The following is a 19,475-nucleotide window of genomic DNA, read 5'->3' on the forward strand; positions in this document are numbered from 1 at the left end:
CTTTTCTAGTATCTGCAGTCCTCACTTTCTCCTCTGGATTACTAGTCCTGTGATGTTACCATTATGCCACCATCTCCTATTCTGCAGGAGCCAGTTATGTAACTGTACAGGACATTGGTTAGGCCACTTTTGGAATACTGCATTCAGTTCTGGTCTCCTGCATAGGAAGGATGTTGGGAAACTTGGAAGGGTTCAGAAAAGATTTACAAAGGTGTTGATAGGGCTGGAGGGTTTGAGCTACAGGGAGAGGCTGAATAGGCTGGGACCAATTTCCCTGGAGTGTCAGAGGCTGAGGGGTGACATTAGGAGGTTTATAAAACCATGAGGGGCATGGAAAAGGTGAATCATCAAGATATTTTTCCCAGGATGGAGGATTCTAAAACTAGAGGGCAAAGGTTTACAGTGAGAGGGAAAAAATTTAAAAGCGACCTGAGGGGCAACTTTTTCATGCAGAGGGTGGTGCGTGTGTGGAATGAGCTGGAATTGGTGGAGACTGGTACAACATTTAAAAGGCATCTGGATGGATATATGAATTGGAAGGGTTAAGATGAATATGGGCAAAGTGCTGGCAATTGGGACTAGATTAATTGAGGATATCTGGTCGGCATGGAAGAGTTGGACTGAAGGGTCTGTTTCCGTGCTGTACAGTTCTGCGACTCGGTGGTATTTGTTAGAAGTAATGAAGGATAAAGAGAAGGTCACCAGCTCAGAGCTCCTGGAGTGTTCTAATTCCATCCATGTACACTCCTCCTTCAGTCAACTATGTCTGTGCTGGCTCAGGTGCAATCAACAGGTGGATGATGTCATAAGATTCTCTATACAGCAACCAGCCAGTGGGTCACAACCACTTGCGGGTCCATGTCTGTGGTGTAAGAATATCCTGTAAACAAGTTTGGTGGGCATTGCAACTGTCAACTGGGAGCTAGCTACTGATTACCATGATCCCTGGAGATTAACTGTTTGGAATCGGTGAGCCGAAATTAGAAGCTGGGAGGGTAGGAGACCAGAGAAAACAATGGCCAACAAGTCATGCATCTTAATCATCTGCCACTGTGCTAAGTGTGGCATACTAGACTGTGGTACCAAATGTGGGTATCACACCAGGAAATGCTTACCATGGTTGACCATCACAACATAAACCACTGTTTTAGGAGATTAAAGGCTGTGTCACCACAAGATGGAGAAGTCACCAGTTTCGAATGTGAAGTTGCTTAAGTGCCAGGGTCATTTTTCATGGCTGTTAGAAAAAGACGAGAAGGAATAGGACTACTCGCGCATCTATTTTAAGCAGCTAATGCATGCTATTTGAGGCACAAGGCGCCTCCTGTGCTGTACTATTCAGTGATTTAGCCATCAGTTGTCAACTACAGTGGACAGCAAAGATGCACCGGCCAAAAGGCCTGTACTGCGCTGTAATGTTCTACGTTCTATGCTGGAATCTGTTCTGAAAACAACAAATGCTGGAGATCACAGCAGGTCAGGCAGCATCCATGGAGAGGGAGCAAGCTTCCATTTTGTGTTTAGATGACTCTTCATCTAAACTCAAAACATTAGCTTGCTGTCTCTCCAGGAAAGCTGCCTGACCTGCTATGATCCCTAGCATTTGTTGTTTTCACTACATAATTATTGGATGTTGTAAATTAACCTTATTTCAAAATACAAAGAGTTATTTTGTTTTCCTACTTTGCAGGTTATAACTGTATCCAGCTGATGGCTGTAATGGAACATGCCTACTATGCCAGTTTTGGTTATCAAGTTACCAGCTTCTTTGCTGCTTCAAGGTACGACCAACCACTCTGTTTTCCTTACCATGGCACACTTCCTTCCTGAAGCTTTTCGAAATTTATATTAAAAAAAGAGCAAAAGTGACAGATGAACCTTCCTGTTGATGAACAGATTGATGTCACAGAATTGTGCAAAATACACAAAGGCCATTTGGCCCGTTACCCTGTTTTGCTTCATATATTCAAGCAACTCTGTTTTAGAAGCTATCATTAAATTTACTTGCTCCACACTTTTTGATCGTCCACTTTCGTTCATAGCAACTGATAGGATTAAAAGAAATCTTTGATATCATCTGCTTCTTTTGCCAATTGCCTTAAATGTATATCCTGACTGCTTGAAACTGTTCTCGGACTATGATATTCAGATTTTTTGTTATTTTTGAGCATCTTTATTAAATCTCCTCTGTGCCATGGATAAATAGTCCCACTCTCTCTGATATTTCTGCCTAACTAGAGTCTTGCATTCCTCATGTGATTCTCATAAATTTCCTTTACACAAGGATCTAACCAAAGCTTTAGAAACATTTAATGCAGTTTCCTACTTGTTGCGCACTCTGCTTTTATTGATAAAACCAAGGTTTATTGATAAACCTTGTATCCTTTTCAATAGACATCTCAGATTGTCCTGTCACCCTGCAAAATTTTATTCATAAGGGGCAACAATTATCCTCTCTGCTTATATTTCTGAGATTTGTATTTCTAATATCTGAAATTATGCTTTGTGCACACAAGTCCAGGCTACTGAGAGGTATTAAAATACAGATGCAGAACTTTAATGTCCAGTTTTTGTGTACCTCGATTCAAGCTGCTGTATCTGTACAATACCAATCCAAATCTGAAAAAGAACCATTCATCAATACTCTCTGCTTCTCTCCCTTAGCTAATTTGGTTCATTGAGACCCCATTAAACCCATTCTCCTAAATTTTGTAACTATGTAAATTAAGTGGATCTTAATCGCACACAATTACTTCATCATTCTTAATGTTATTATAGGTGAGAATGAGACATTAACCAAATGTATTTGTGTGTTTGAGTGCACATTTATGGTCATTTAAAGAATCTATAGCAATCTTTTGAAAGAGAGTTGGTATTTTTTTCAGTATCCAGGACAATGTTGCTGTTTCAACTGATCAGACCGAAAGTAGAGTTATTATTGACATACCTTGCTGCTGGAGGGGATCCTGCTGTTTCAAAAGGCAGAGCAGTAATTGTACTTGCGAGCAATTCCTTGTTGGTGAAGTGTATGATTTTGAGAGGTGTGATAAGGCACAACTTAAATGCCAATACTAACCCCCATCCTTCTGTACACAATTATTACAGAAAAAGGTGAACTGTAAGAAACTGGCAGCGGCCCATTTACAGAATCTGTGCTTCTCCAACTAGTTGCTGGATTGCTGTTTGCCACCAAGCTAAAGCTCCGTGGTATTTCCAGATCTGGAAGCTGCTGGAAAGGATTAGATTAATTGAAAACGTTGTTATATGGCACTTTTATTTTTGCCTTATGATCAGCTGCTACGTGTATATTAAATATACTTGCTGAGAGAGAGCTGCTGCTCTTTAAAAGATTTACCTTCATGTGCAAGAGAAATAAAAAGGTTTCCTTTCTGCAGCGATAGTTGCCTGTCCAAAACACTGAATAATGTACTGAAACACACTACTTGTCGACATTTGGCAAAAGCAGCAACCATTTCCTGCACCAGGTACTACAAGCAGCAGTGAAATTTACAGCTTATTAAGGAGGAACATAGGGAAACCCTTCAACTTGAGTTTGGCCTGAACCTATTCTTATAAAGCTATCCACTCCTCAGTCCTGAAAATTATATCAGTGCTGATCTATATCTTCATTCCTATCTTGATTTTCAACCTTGTTGCTAGTGGAAGTATTTTAACCAAGATACCAAGGGAATTCCTTGTTTCCCTTCAGATAATTCCATAGGATCTTTAGCATCTACAAGTCAGTTATTCAGGTCATGATGTGGGGTCTACACACTCTAACTCTGGTATGTGTCCTGAATTGGATTCTTTGCAGAGGTGACAAGTAGATTAGACCAGGAAACCCAGTGGATGTGGTCTATCTAGACTTCCAAAAGGCCTTTGATAAGGTGCCACACGGGAGGCTGCTGAGCAAGGTGAGGGCCCATGGTGTTTGAGGTGAGCTACTGGTATGGATTGAGGATTGGCTGTCTGACAGAAGGCAGAGAGTTGGGATAAAAGGTTCTTTTTCGGAATGGCAGCCGGTGACAAGCGGTGTCCCGCAGGGTTCAGTTTTGGGGCCGCAGCTGTTCACGTTATATATTCATGATCTGGATGAAGGGACTGGGGGCATTCTAGCGAAGTTTGCCGATGATACAAAGTTAGGTGGACAGGCAGGTAGTACTGAGGAAGTGGGGAGGCTGCAGAAGGATCTAGACAGTTTGGGAGAGTGGTCCAGGAAATGGCTGGTGGAATTCAATGTTAGCAAATGCGAGGTCTTGCACTTTGAAAAAAGAATACAAGCATGGACTACTTTCTAAACGGTGAGAAAATTCGTAAAGCCAAAGTACAAAGGGACCTGGGAGTGCTAGTCGAGGATTCTCTAAAGGTAAACATGCAGGTTGAGTCCGTGATTAAGAAAGCGAATGCAATGTTGTCATTTATCTCAAGAGGGTTGGAATATAAAAGCACCTTTGTGCTACTGAGACTTTATAAAACTCTAGGTAGGCCCCATTTGGAGTACTGTGTCCAGTTTTGGTCCCCACACCTCAGGAAGGATATACTGGCACTGGAGCGTGTCCAGCGGAGATTCACACGAATGATCCATGGAATGTAGGTCTAACATACGAGGAACAGCTGAGGATCCTGGGATTGTATTCATTGGAGTTTAGAAGATTAAGGAGAGATCTATTAGAAACTTAGAAGATAATACATGGCTTGGAAAGGGTGGACGCTAGGAAATTGTTTCCGTTAGGCGAGGAGACGAGGACCCGTGGACACAGCCTTAGAATTAGAGAGGGTAAATTCAGAACAGAAATGCGGAGACATTTCTTCAGCCAGAGAATGGTGGGCCTGTGGAATTCATTGCCGCAGAGTGTAGTGGAGGCCGGGACGCTAAATGTCTTCAAGGCAGAGATTGATAAATTCTTGATGTCACAAGGAATTAAGGGCTAAGGGGAGAATGCGGGTAAGTGGAGTTGAAATGTCCATCAGCCATGATTGAATGGCGGAGTGGACTCGATGGGCCGAATGGCCTTACTTCCACTCCTATGCCTTATGGTCTTAAGGTTGAAGTGACATAATTAAAAGTCAAATTAGAGTTGAAAACTAAATTGGACAGCTTTTGTTTTTGAATAACTGGGACAGATATAACAGCTGAAATGGCTTCCCTTGGTGCTTTAAAACTCTTTCATTGTCAGATTTTTTTAAGAGATTGCAAGGCCAATGGAGGTTGGACATTCCTCTGTCTGGTTCATGACCAGAGTGTGATGTCTGGCCTTGTTTTTTTTGGGATTTGGATTCTCAACCTGTGAGCATTTGTAGAACTTTTATTCTGAGCTGTAGGCATTGGAGGAAGAGGAGAGTTTGGTGAGACTGTGTGACAGAAGGTTTGTTGTTGGTGAGAGGCTGTGAAAAATGTGGCTTTGCATTTGGAGGTAATGTGAACACATGATTTCTGTGGACCTTCAACACAACTTGTGTTTTTTAATTCCATATTGATTTTGGTCAACAGCACAAAAGTAAAATGAGACAGCCTAGTTGTGAGGGCATACATGTAAATACCCTGATAGCAATAAAGATCAGCCACTTTAAAAAGCAAACAAGGCGACAAGAGAAAAATAACATGTTCCTGTTGTTTTTTTGTGTACATAGTCGCTTTGGAACTCCTGATGAGCTGAAGGAACTGGTTGACACAGCTCACTCAATGGGACTGTTTGTGCTACTGGATGTTGTCCACAGCCATGCATCGAAAAACACACAGGATGGTCTCAACTTGTTTGACGGGACTGATGACTGCTTCTTCCACTCTGGAGCCCGTGGCACTCACTTGCTGTGGGACAGCCGACTTTTTAACTATTCAAAGTAAGTAAATTGAAAATGTCTTTCTTGGTCCATTAGTGTTAACTATATTCTTCCTTCACTCTTCGCTTCTTGTCTTGACTTTTATAATAAATACCCCAAGCTGACTAAGGTCTGTTTAAGATTTTCTTTTCGACAGCATCCTGCTGTTCAAGCTGAACAAATTCTTTGTAACTCACTCTAATTAACTCTCCGAGGGCTCTTTCAGATGGATATTTTTGAAAGTTTTGCCAGAAGTCAGTGAAATCAGAATCACTTCATGTGAATTACCTTTTTTTTATTTCTTCCTTTTTGTCTGTTGACCTTGATAATCCTCCTCTGTTTTACTTTGATTCACATCAAGTCATAGTGAAGCAAAAAGGGCGTCTCTGTGAATTGCTGAGTAAATTCACTTGACAGAACCCTGAAAGAGTGATTGATGATTATTGTGTTATCTTATTGCTCACCATGCCATTTTGCCATCTAGTATCTACTCTAGCATCTCCTTACTCTGAATCCATTGTTAACTTCAGCATGCACACCCATCCACTGACTCCACTCCATCCTCACCACCACCATTACCAAACCCCATGTGGGTTCTTTGTCACTTAACACAGTATTTCGTTATTGCTTGACATCTAAATTTATTTGATATTTGGGTGAAGCTCCCGGGGACCTTTTTAATTATGTTAAAAGATCTACACAAATGCCGATTGATGCTGGTGTTGGGTTTTTTTCTCCGGATCTTAGGAGGAGTTTAAACTAATTCAGCAAGGAAGAGGACAGACTGTTAGCAGAATAAGGGCACAGAATTGTGCAAAAAAAGCAATGAAGTCAAAGGGAGTGCAGCCGAATTGATTTTCAAGAGAGTAAGGCGAGGCTGGATGGTCTTAAGGGTAATGATTGACACTTGGAAGTGTGATACAGTATCCATAAAAGGATTGGCAACTCAGTATTCCTGGATATAGAATTTTCAGGTGAGACAGATCAGGGGATGAAAGAGGAAGTGACATTGCATTATTAATTCAGGAGTCAGCTTACTGCAGTAAGAAGAAATGATATCTTGGAGGGAGCACTGAATGAAGCATTGTGGGTAGAGCTTAGAAATAAAGTAAAGGACAGTCACATTGCTATGTGTTTATTATAGACTCCCAGAGAGTTGGTGAGAAATTGAGAAGGCCGTTTGTGCACAATTCTCAGAGATGTGTAAATAATAACAAGGTAATTATAGTTGGTGATTTCAACTTTCTCAACATTCACTGGAATAGACACAGTGTTAAGGGCTTGGATGGAGTGGATTTCTTGAAATCTGTACAGGAAAACTTTTAAGACCAATATGTACAAGCTCCAACACTGGTTAGAGCTGTTTTGAACCTAATTCTAGGGAATGAAACTGGAAAGGTGTTGACTTGGTGGGGGAGTGTTTTAGTGGTAGCCATCACAAGGTGGTATAATTTAAGCTTAGAATGAAGAAAGAAGTAGACAAGTTGCAAAAAAAAACAAAGTTTTGGATTTGGGAGAGTGGATTTTAGTAAAGTAAGGCAAGTTCTGGCCAAGGTAGCTGGGAACAGCTGCTCGTTTGGCAGTCCACAAAGCAGCAGTTAGGGGTACATTCAAGAAGGAAATGGGGAGGTTACAAGCCCAGTGTGTTCTCTGTAGGGTCATAGGAAATGGTAACAAGCCCAGAGACCCATCGATGACCAGCGATATTCAGGGTACAATGAGAAGGAACAGAGGGACTTTTAGCAGGTACTAGAGGAACAAATCAATGAAGACAATAGTGGGGTACAGAAAGTGCGGATGGAGCTTAAGAAAGCAATTAGGAAAGCAAAGAGGGGATATGAAAAAACTATGGCTGGTAAAAGTAGGTAAATTCCCAAGGTATTCTATTAGTGTATGAATGGGACGAGGACATCCAGGGCTGAAAATGTGTTGCTGGAACAGCGCAGCAGGTCAGGCAGCATCCAGGGAACAGGAGAATCGACGTTTCGGGCATAAGCCCTTCTTCCCGAAGCTTATGCCCGAAATGTCGATTCTCCTGTTCCCAGGATGCTGCCTGACCTGCTGCGCTTTTCCAGCAACACATTTTCAGCTCTGATCTCCAGCATCTGCAGACCTCACTTTCTCCTCGAGGATATCCAGGGGAAGAGTAGGGCCCATTAAGGACCAAGGCGCAATCTATGGGTGCAGACAGAGGACATTAGTAGGATGTTGAACCAATGCTTCACACCTGTCTTCATCCAGGAGAATGAGGATGAAGGAATGGAACCCATGAAGAAAGAGGGCGAGGTGCTTGAGTAAATTGACAAAGGGAAGGACAAGGTATTGGAGGTGTTGGCAGGCTTAAGAACATAAGAACTAGGAGCAGGAGTAGGTCATCTGGTCCTTCGAGTCTCCTCCACCATTCAATAAGATCATGGCTGATCTTTTCGTCGACTCAGCTCCACTCTCACCGTAACCCTTAATTCCTTCACTGTTCAAAAATAAATCTACCTTACCTTTAAAAATGTTTACTGAAGTAGCACCAACTACTTCACTGGACAGGGACTTCCACAGATTAACAACCCTCTGGTGAAGAAATTCCTTCTCAATTCAGTCCTAAATCTGCTTCCCCTAATTTTGAGGCTATGCTCTCTTGTCCCAGTTTCACGCACCAGTGGAAACATCTTCTCTACTTCTATCTTATCTATTCCCTTCCTAATTTTATATGTTTCTTCATTCTTCTAAATTCCAATTAATTAAATCCCACTCTATTCAGTCTACCCTCCTCAGCCAACTCCCTCAGTTCCGGAATCAACTTAGTGAACGTCCTTTGCGCTCCCTCTAATGCCAGTACATCCTTCCTTAAGTGAGGAGACCAAAACTAGAGAAATCTCCAGGTCCAGATGAATTGTGTCCCAGGCTGCTGTGAGAGGCAAGAGAAGACTTTGCAAAAGCACTGCCCAAATTTTAAATTTCTTCTTAGCCACAGAAGAGATACAAGAGGACAGGAGAACAGCTTATGTGCTTTGATATTTTTCCTGGATCATCGGAGGCTGAAATGTAACCTTATAGAGGTATATAAAATCATGAGGGGTGTGGATAGAATAAATATTTAAGATCTTTTCCCTGGGGTGGGGGAGTCCAGATCTAGTGGGCACAGTTTTTGGGTGAGAGAGGAAAGATTTAAAAGGGAAATCCCAAAGCCTTTTATTTGTATATAAGGAGTAAGAGGGTAACGAGAGAAAGGGTGGTCCCACTCAAGGACAAAGGAGGAAGGTTATGTGTGGAGTCGGAGAAAGTGGGTGAGATTCTTAATGAGTACTTTGTATTGGTATTCACCAAGGAGAGGGACATGACAGATGCTGAGGTTAGGGATAGATGTTTGATTACTGTTGTTCCAGTTGGCATAAGGAGAGTGTTGGGTATCCGAAAAGATATTAAGGTGGACAAATCCCCAGGTCCGGATGGGATCAATCCCAGCTTACTGAGGGAAGCGAGAAAGGAAATAGCTGGGGCCTGAACAGACAACTTTGCAGCATCCTTGAACATGGGTGAGGTCCCAGAGGACTAAAGAATTGCTAATGTCCCCTTGTTTAAGAAGGATAGCAGGGATAATCCAGGTAATTATACACTGGTGAGCCTGACATCAGTGATAGGGAAGCTGCTGGAGAAGATACTGAAGGATAGGATTTATTCCCATTTGGAAGAAAGTGGGCTTATCAGTGATAGGCAACATGGTTTTATACAGGGACTGTCATGTCACCAACTTAATATAATTCTTTGAGGAAGTGACAAAGTTGATTGATGAGAGAAGGTTTGTAGATGTCATATACATGGAATTCAGTAAGGCGTTTGATAAGGTTCCCCATGGTAGGCTGATGGAGAAATGAAGTTGCATGGGGTCCATGGTGTATGAGCTAGATGGATAGAGAACTGGCTGGGCAACAGGAGACAGAATAGTTGTGGAAGGGAGTTTTTCAAAATGGAGACCTGTGACCAGTGGTGTTCCACAGGGATCTGTGTTGGGACCATTATTGTTTGTGTTTTACAAAAATGATCTGGAGGAAGGTATAGGTGGTCTGAATAGCACCTTTGTAGATGACACTAAGAGTGGTGGAGTAGCAGATAGTGAAGGGGACTGTGAGAGAATGCAACAGAATATAGATAGATAGGAGAGTTGGTAAGAGAAATAGCAGATGATCCATTTTGGAAGATCCAATTCAAGAGTGAACTGTACAGTAAATGGAAAAGTCCTAGGGAAAATTGATGTACAGAGAAATTGTACCTTGAAGGTGGCAATGCAGGTCGATAGAGTGGTCAAGAAGGCATACGGCATGCTTTCCTTCATCAGACGGAGTATTGAGTACAAGAGTTGGCAGGTCATTATACATTGTACAGGACTTTGGTTCAGCCACATTTGGAATACTACATACAGTTCTAGTCGCCATATTACCAAAAAGTACATAGATGCTTTAGGGAGGGTACAGAGGATGTTGCCTGGTATGGAGGGCGCTAGCTATGAAGAGAGGTTGAGTAGATTAGGATTAATTTCATTGGAATGATGGAGGTTGAGGGGGGGAACCTGATTGAGGTCCACAAAATCATGAGAGGTATAGACATGGTGGTTAGCAAGAGGTTTTTTCCCCAGAGTGCGGGACTCAATTACTAGGGGTCACAAGTTGAAGGTGAGAGGAGAAAATGTTTAAGGTCGATGTGTGGAAAGCACTTTACTCAGAGGGTGGTGGCTGCCTGGAATACGTTGCCAGAGGAGGTGGTAGAGGCGGGCACGATAGCGTCATTTAAGCTGTACCGAGATAGGTACATGAATGGGTAGGGAGCAGAGGGATACAGATCCTTTGAAAATAGGTGGCAGGTTTAGGTAGAGGATCTGGATTGGCACAGGCCTGGGGGTCTGAAAAGCCTGTTCCTGTGCTGTAATGTTCTTTGGAACTTAAGGAAAAAGTGAGGACTGCAGATGCTGGAGATCAGAGCTTAAAAATGTGTTACTGGAAAAGCGCAGCAGGTCAGGCAGCATCAAAGGAACAGGAGAATCGACGTTTCGGGCATAAGCCCTTGAAGAAGGGCTTGTGCCCGAAAAGTTGATTCTCCTGTTCCTTTGATGCTGCCCGACTTGCTGCACTTTTCCAGCAACACATTTTTAAGCTTTGGAACTTAAGGATCAACTTTTTCACACAGATAATGATGCGTGTATGGAATGCGCTGCCAGAAAATGTGATGGAGGCTGGTACAATTACAACTTTTAGAAGGCATCTGGATGGGTATATGAATAGGAAGGGCTTAGAGGGGTATGGGCCAAGTATTTGCAAATGGGACTAGATTAATTTAGGATATCTAGTTGGCATGGACTAGTTGGGCCGAATGGTCTCTTTCCATGCCACGCATACACATATCTATGACTCTGAGGATCCTGGCGAGAAGCCAGAGAACTACAGGCCAGTAAATCTCTCATCAGTGGTAGGAAAACTAATAGAGAAAATTCTGAAGTTGAGCATTTAATTTCTGCTTGGAGAGACCAGGCTTGATCATGAATATTAGCTTCATCATGCCTAACAAATTTGAGTGAGTTTTTTTAGGAGGTAACCAGGTGTGTAGATGAGTGTAGTTTGTATGGATTTCAGCAAAACCTCTGATAAGGTCCCATTGGAGACTTATCAAGAATCCAAATGCTTATGGGATACAAGGTCATTTGATAAAGTGGATTCAAAATTGGCTCAGTTGCAGGAGACAAAGGGCGATGACAAAGGCTGCTTTAGCGACTGGAAGCCACCGTCCAGTGGCACATCACAGGGATCTGTGCTGGGTCCCCTATTATTTGTCATTTATTAAACGACATAGATGACTGTAGTGGGTTAGTTTAGTAAGTTTGCAGATGACACAGTGATTGGTCAAGTGGTTAACAGTGAGGTTGTGTGTCTTGGGCTACAAGAAGATATAAACAGGTTGGACAAATGGGCAGATAAGTGGCAGATGGAATTTAATCTTGAAAAATATGAAGTGATTCACTTTGGAAGGAGTAATTTGACAAGAAAGTATTCAGTGAATGGTATGGCACTAGGACATCTGTGGAACAAAGGAACCTTGGACTGATTGTCCATAGATCTCTGAAGGTGGAAAGGAATGTTAGTCAGGTGGTGAAAAAGGTATTTGAGACACTTCCTTCATCAGTTAAGGTATAAATTACAAAAACAGGGAAGTAATGTTGGAATTGTATAAAACTTTGTTGAGACCAAGGATAAAGTACTATGTGCAGTTCCGGTTTGTTATATTACAGAAAGGATGTGATTGCACAGGAGGTTCACCAGGATGCTGCCTGGAATGGGAAAAGTAAGTTATATGGGGCAGTTAGACTGGCTTTGGTTGTTCTTGTTAGAGCAGAGAAGAGTGAGGGGTGATCTGATTGAGGTATACAAGATTGTGAGGGGCATGGACAGAGTGGATAAGGAGCAGCTGTTTGCTTAGTCGAAGGGTGTCACAAGGGGTCACGTTCAAGATGAGGGGCAGGAGAGTTGGGGGGGATGTGAGGGAAAGCCTTTTTACCCAGAGGGTGGTGACAGTCTGGAATGTGCAGCCTGGGAGGGTGGTAAAGACAAATGGCCTCATATCCTTTAAAAAATACCTGGATGAGCACTTGGCATGTCATAACATTCAAGATTATGGGCCAAGTGCTGTTAAATGGGATTAGATTGAAGGCTAGGTGTTTGCCCAGTATTGGTGCAGACTCGATGGGCTGAACGGGTTCTTCTGCACTGAATGATTCTATGATCTTCTCGCTCTGGAACAGTCAGAATTGATTTTGATTCAAAAAGAAATATCAGGGTCAACGGGCAGAAAAACCTGGTCGAAACATAGTAGGTTTTGAAAGGTCAGGTATGGGCAACTTAAGGCATGGCTGGTAGGAGAAAGTGAAAGAGACAGAATTGAAACAAGGCAAAGATTAATAGATCAAACTCTGTGACACAAGTATACAGAATTGGAGAAATGCAGAATCGTTTTATGGGAGATGTAGGTGTATAGAGATAGGAAGGATCAAGGCCATGGATAACAAGGATGAGAATTTTAAAGTTGAGGTATTATTTAAACCGTAACTACTATAGGTCATTGAACACGAGGGTAATGAGTGAACAGGACTTGTTGTAAGATAGAATACAGGCAGCAGAGTTTTGGATAACCTGAAGTTTACTTGGTAGCATATAAGAGGCAGCTGGGAGTGTGTTGGAGTAATTAAACTGAAAACTAACACAGGGTATGGGATCAGAACTCCATCAGAAGTTGATCAAGTGGGGGGGTGCTGACAAAACCAGACAATACTGCAGAGGGGAGATGATCAAGTGGGGGGTGCTGGCAAAACCAGACAATACTGCAGAGGGGAGATGGTACCGGTAATAGAAACATATAAAATATGAGCAAATGTCAGCCATTTGATCCATCATAACACTCACCGTCACAATACCATACTCATCTCTTTCCTCATATCTCTTGATGCCTTTTGTGTTTAGAAAACTATCTTTAAATCTGTTCAGTGACGTGCTCTTCACAGGTGCAGGTAAATGGTCAGAAACTCAGCTTAAACAGGACACCATGATTGTGTGGAGGATTATAGTCTCCTCTAAAGCTTGTGAAGCCAAGCCCTAAAATAACGCAGCATTTTCAGCAGGATGGGAGATGAAACAGGAGTAATCCGATCAAAGAAACATTTCCACATGTTACATAGCTCAATCAGGGTTGTCTCTGTGATATAAAGGTTATTGTTTTTCCGGATATTTTCTATTAATTAATTAATGTTTTGAGATTATGAAATCGAATGGAGCTGGGAAAACATTCCTTCTGCTGTGAAGTCCTGCATTTTTTTTTGCTTACTGATGCCAAATGTTGAAAGGGTATCTGAGTTGGTTGCTAATTGGACTCCTTCCTTCTCAAAAGTGACAGTTACTGCTAAATTATGAAAAAGGAACCCTTTTAAAAGTCACCAGAGATTGGAAAATTGCAGTCTTTGTGGCTTTCTAGAGCTAATGAAACCCATATCTAGCTGAAAACACATGGCTACTTACCTTTTGAACTGACACTGCAGATTGATGTAGCTACTGAGTGTTTCAAGGCACGCTGTGCGTGCTCAATCCTCTGGTCAGCATTCAGCAAGGAGCAGCCTGTGGTATGCTATCGTGGTAATTCCCCCGATCACCTATCGATGTAATGCTAACCTAGGAGACTAGGATTCAAATCTCTAGACACACAGAATTAGCTGATCACAGTTGGAGGGAGCAGAGATAAGGCCTGAGCATTCCTGGGGAAGGAAATGATTCACCGGAATATTCTATCTCTGAAAAACTGTGCCAGGGTTAATTGTTTTCGTGGCTTGGTGGATAGAGCATTTCTGACTTTGAGAGATTTGTGACCTCAACCCCTACTTCAGAGATTTAAGCACATGATCACACTTGTACTGCACTATTAAAGGTGTTCTCTTTCAGAGAGAAGTTAAACTGATATTATGTTTCCCTCCTTGGGTTCTGTTAATTCCAAAGAAAACTAGAAGCTCTCCCTAATGCCTGGACAGTATTTATTTTTGAATTGACAGCACTGAAATAGATGCCGTATTTTTCCATTAGTTGTCTGTGGGAGCTTAGTGTGAGAAAATTAGTTTGCACTTTTTATATAGTTCAACATTTGACGACAGTTTTGAAAGAGTAGTTCAGTGGCTCTGAAACACTTGAGGTGTCCTGAAATCATGCAGGGTGCTATGCAATTGCAAGTTTGTTCCTTTATCTTTTCATTGTATTCTTGCATCTTCTAATGGGCTTTATTAATTAGATGTGGCCTGTTTATCAACTTGATATCCCAGGATTGATGAGGCCAGTTGGTGAAATGAGCTTAAGGTAGCAGCGGCGAACACAGCGACTGGCCTGCATGTTCCATTACTGAGCTAGGCAGTGCCATCTAGTTGTGTTGTGAGGCTCTGTTAGCAAAAAGCTGTTGCCCAGGAAATGGCTTATCACTGCCTTTTAGCTCAATGAATTGAAACAAATCAATATAACAAAGCACATGTTTCCTAATTCTTTTCATTGCTACCACTACTTAGAAAATCTTATAAAAACTCAATGGGTTTTAAATGGAGTTACTGAAGATTACGAGATTGTTATTGATTTGAATTTTCCTTTAAACAGCAATCCTGTGCTCTCTTTGTGGCTTTGTCACAAACCCGATATATTCATGCAGATGTAAAGGCTGATTGAGAACATGGCATTTATTTCAGGTCTCCCTTTTGAGCCTGCAGCATGCGCAAGTGTAGAGGATTACTGTACTAGGAGTACAGGATTATCCCTGACATTTTTACAATAGGCAAGATAGCCTATTGTATTCAAGTCAAAAAAAAATTCTCCCTCATTATTCAGGCTTTTTTAATTATATAAATTTGCCAGAATGTGGAGGACTGAAGATGATTAAATGACAAGAAGTGACAAAGCGACAAGACAAAAGGAGGTAATCATGAAAGAAATTAGAGAAATAAAAGATGTGCACAAACCCAGAGGATATGTCAATAGTCAGGGAGAAGTATGGGATATCTGGAGAAGTCAAGAAGACAGAGTGCAATATATAAGCAAGGACCCCAAGGTACAGCTCATCAAGGAGCTGTGTACTAATAATGTTGGACATGTCTTTTTGCTCATTAAACAGTTTTATAAAGCTAAAGACAGCAATACATTTGACAATTTGTCATTTAGTAATGCTAATGATTTCGTTTTAAGTATCTTAAACAGCCACATGCAGTAACACATGTTAACCCTGGACCCAAAATTCTCCTGTGGGTGTTAATGAGGACTTCAAAAGGCAGCTTCTCCAAGCCTCCTCTTCTGACTGAGATTCGAAGAAAACAGTTGTCTCTTTCTTAATGACCAAGTAAAAACTAAATTACATAGCCTCTAAAAACTGTACAAAAATCGTGATGCACAATTAACCTGCTGCCCATTGATTGCAATTTGGGCTGGCTGCCTGCCGACCGCATGCTGCCTGGTCGTTTGAACAATCTCTGCATTCAGCCAGGACTTATCTCACGGTTCTTTGGCTGGTCACAGCAGTGAGGTCCATACTATGAGTGACTAGCACGAATTGAAGCTGATCTGTACTTGGGGGAGTGCATTGTGGCGGGAACAAGTGCTGAGGGAGAAGTGAAGATAGTCTAAGCCCTTGAAAGCATAAGAATGGCACAGTGTAAAAGATTGAAACTCCGAGGTTTTCAGGAATCATACTTTGCAGAAAAGATAGAAAGAAGAGATGTCCGATATGCTCAGTGGAGTAGCATGGCTGGGTAATTTTCCACTTTGATTGGTATATCATAGTATTGTCAGTGTATTGGAGCAGTTCAACTAAAAACATAACTAATCCTGAAGCACCACCCTTCAGCACTATTGCCAGGATATTGTTTAGAACATAGAACAGTACAGTTAGGGACATGCCCTTTGGCCCGCCATGTCTTTGTTGACCATGATGCCATACTATATTAACCCCGTCTGCCCACGTGTTCCGTACTGCTCTATCCCCTACCTGTGTTTGTCCAACTGCCTCTTAAACATGGCAATTATATCTGCTTCTGACACCTATCCTTGCAATGTGTGCCAGGCACCTACCACCCTCTGTTTAAAAAAAAAATCTCCTTTAAGCATTTCCCCTCTCACCTTAAACCAATGCCCCCAAGAATCTGGCATTTCCCCCCTGGGAAAAAGGCTCTGACTATCCACCCTATCCATGCCCTTCGTAATTTTATATATGTCTGTCACGTCACCCATCAGTCTCCAATAATCAGTGAAAACATTTCAAATTTGTCCATCCTCTCCTTCTAGCTAACACACTCCAATCCAGGCAGCATCGGGGTAAACTTCTCTTGCACTCTTTTCATAGCCTCCACATCTTTCTTAAAGTGTGGTGAACAGAACTGCATTCAATACTCCAAATATTCCAATACTTGAACTAAAGTTTTACATTGCTGTAACATGACTTGCAAATTTTTATACTCAATGCCTGTCACGATTTATAACAGGTAGTATTGAATACCAAAGTAAAAAGGTTATGCAACAGTTATACAAGAATTCATGAGACCACATCTGGAGTACTGTGTCCAGTATTGGTCTCCTTATTTAAGGAACAATATAAGCAGTTCAGGGAATGTTTACCAGACTAATTGTTCTGATAAGAAAATTTTGGACAGGTTAGGTTGGTAACCATTGGAGTTTAGGAGTTTAAAAAATGATTTTTTGGAGTGTTTTAAAGCCTGCGGGTTCTTGACTGTTTGGCTGCAGAAAGTATGTTTCCTCTTGTGGAAGAATCTTGAACTCGGGGTTACTTTTTGAAAATAAGGGCCTTACGATAGAGGTGAAAAGACTCATGAATCTTTGGAATGTTTTTCCTCAAATGGTGACAAAAGCAGAGATTTTGAATGCAAAACTTGGCTGGATGCATGGTAACCAAGGTTATTGGTGGTGAGTGAGAATGTAGAGTTAGCACTATAATTAGTTCATAATATATGTTGTAACAATGGTTTTCTGCTTCTATCTTGCATATTCATCTTTAATCCCAGTAGAGGAGATGGTGCTGGTCATTAATGGGATGGCCAGTGCTGAAGCTAAACCTATTGGTATTGGGTTGAAGTGTTATGTGGAGAAGACAGGAAAATGGGGTGAAGAGCATATTAGCCATGATCTAATGACGGAGCAGCCTCGATGGGCCAAATGGCCTCATTCTACTCCTATGCCTTATGAACTTAGAACATTTCCAACGTTGAAGTTATGGCCACCTTTGTTCTCACACTTCTGGGCCCATCTATTCTGAAGTGGGTGCATGGTCAATATTGCAATACACCATCAACTTCTCAAGATCAATTAATTTTGGTCTCACCAATAATGTCCACTTCTCACCATTGGAAAAAATAAAATCTAGCAGCTGCCCAGCGACTTGTCTACTTTAGTAGAAATGTTCCAGGCCACCATTCACTACAGCTTATTATGCAGCTACTGATTTACTTGACTGCATCCTCCCTTCTGCTTCGGATGACCATGGCCCCAAAAAGGTACTACTCTCTCATCCTATTCCTGCCTAACAGCCATCATTCTCACTCTATTATAGAATCATAGAGATGTACAGCATGGAAACAGACCCTTCGGTCCAACCCGTCCATGCTGACCAGCTATCCCAACCCAATCTAGTCCCACCTGTCAGCACCCGTCCATATCCCTCCAAACCCTTCCTATTCATATACCCATCCAAATGCCTCTTAAATGTTGCAATTATACCAGCCTCCTCCATTTCCTCTGGCAGCTCATTCCATACACGTACCACCCTCTGTGTGAAAGAGTTGCCCCTTAGGTCTCTTTTATATCTTTCCCCCTCACCCGAAACCTATGCCCTCTAGTTCTGGACTCCCCAACCCCAGGGAAAAGACTGTGTCTATTTATCCTATCCATGCCCCTCATGATTTGTAAACCTCTCTAAGGTCACCCCTCAACCTCAGACGCTCCAGAGAAAACAGCCCCAGCCTGTTCAGCCTCTCCCTATAGCTCAGATCCTCCAACCCTGGCAACATCCTTGTAAATCTTTTCTGAACCCTTTCAAGTTTCACAACATCTTTCTGATAGGAAGGAGACCAGAATTGCATGCAATATTCCAACAGTGGCCTAACCAATGTCCTGTACAACCGCAACATGACCTCCCAACTCCTGTACTCAATACTCTGACCAATAAAGGAAAGCATACCAAACGCCGCCTTCACTATCCTATCTACCTGCGACTCCACTTTCAAGGAGCTATGAAACTGCACTCCAAGGTCTCTTTGTTCAGCAACACACCCTAGGACCTTACCATTAAGTGTATAAGTCCTGCTAAGATTTGCTTTCCCAAAATGCAGCACCTCACATTTATCTGAATTAAACCTCATCTGCCACTTCTCAGCCCGTTTGCCCATCTGGTCAAGATCCTGTTGTATTCTGAGGTAACCCTTTTCACTGTCCACTACACCTCCAATTTTGGTGTCATCTGCAAACTTACTAACTGTACCTCTTATGCTCGCATCCAAATCATTTATGTAAATGACAAAAAGTAGAGGCCCCAGCACCGATACTTGTGGCACTCCACTGGTCACAGGCCTCCAGTCTGAAAAACAACCCTCCACCACCACCCTCTGTCTTCTACCTTTGAGCCAGTTCTGTATCCAAATGGCTAGTTCTCCCTGTATTCTGTGAGTTCTAACCTTGCTAACCAGTCTCCCATGGGGAACCTTGTCGAACGGGTCAAGTAATGTAGGGCTTGCACAGATGTGGATAGACAACTGGTTTAGCATTCCACTATCAGATATGGCTGTACCTTTTAAACATTTTTTAGAACTGACTAAGCAGCTAACAGAATAGCTTTTATGTGGCTCAGCGTCAATGTCTTTTATTATCAGGCCCTGCACTGCAACATTGTTTAATTCTTTTAAAGGTGGCATATAAAGTTCTTGAAGAACAGAGTAGATCTCCTTGTTCTGATTAATATTTAGATTCTCAACTAACCTCTCAAATTAGATCGCAATGTGCACTAATTATTGTATTGCTAATTGTGAGACCCTAACATGCACATTAGCCTACAACAGTGATCATATTTGAGAAGTATTGCATTGACTGTAGAGCAGTTTA

At 42.0% G+C, this 19,475-nt stretch overlaps 1 protein-coding gene across 4 annotated transcripts in view; it reads left to right on the forward strand.

Moving 5' to 3' along the window:
* LOC122555434 (1,4-alpha-glucan-branching enzyme) overlaps window positions 1-19,475 on the forward strand; it is a 628,967-nt gene that overhangs the window by 372,147 nt on the left and 237,345 nt on the right. For all 4 annotated transcript variants that reach the window (XM_087992439.1, XM_087992437.1, XM_087992438.1 and 1 more), the window contains exons 6-7: window positions 1,691-1,781; window positions 5,632-5,841. In XM_087992439.1, the coding sequence (XP_087848565.1) occupies window positions 1,691-1,781; window positions 5,632-5,841 (301 nt within the window). The remainder of the gene's footprint in view (window positions 1-1,690; window positions 1,782-5,631; window positions 5,842-19,475) is intronic.

Source organism: Chiloscyllium plagiosum, unplaced genomic scaffold (assembly GCF_037043375.1).
Source record: "Chiloscyllium plagiosum isolate Xiang-an unplaced genomic scaffold, Cpla_swu_hap1 HiC_scaffold_12, whole genome shotgun sequence".
NCBI lineage: Eukaryota > Metazoa > Chordata > Chondrichthyes > Orectolobiformes > Hemiscylliidae > Chiloscyllium > Chiloscyllium plagiosum.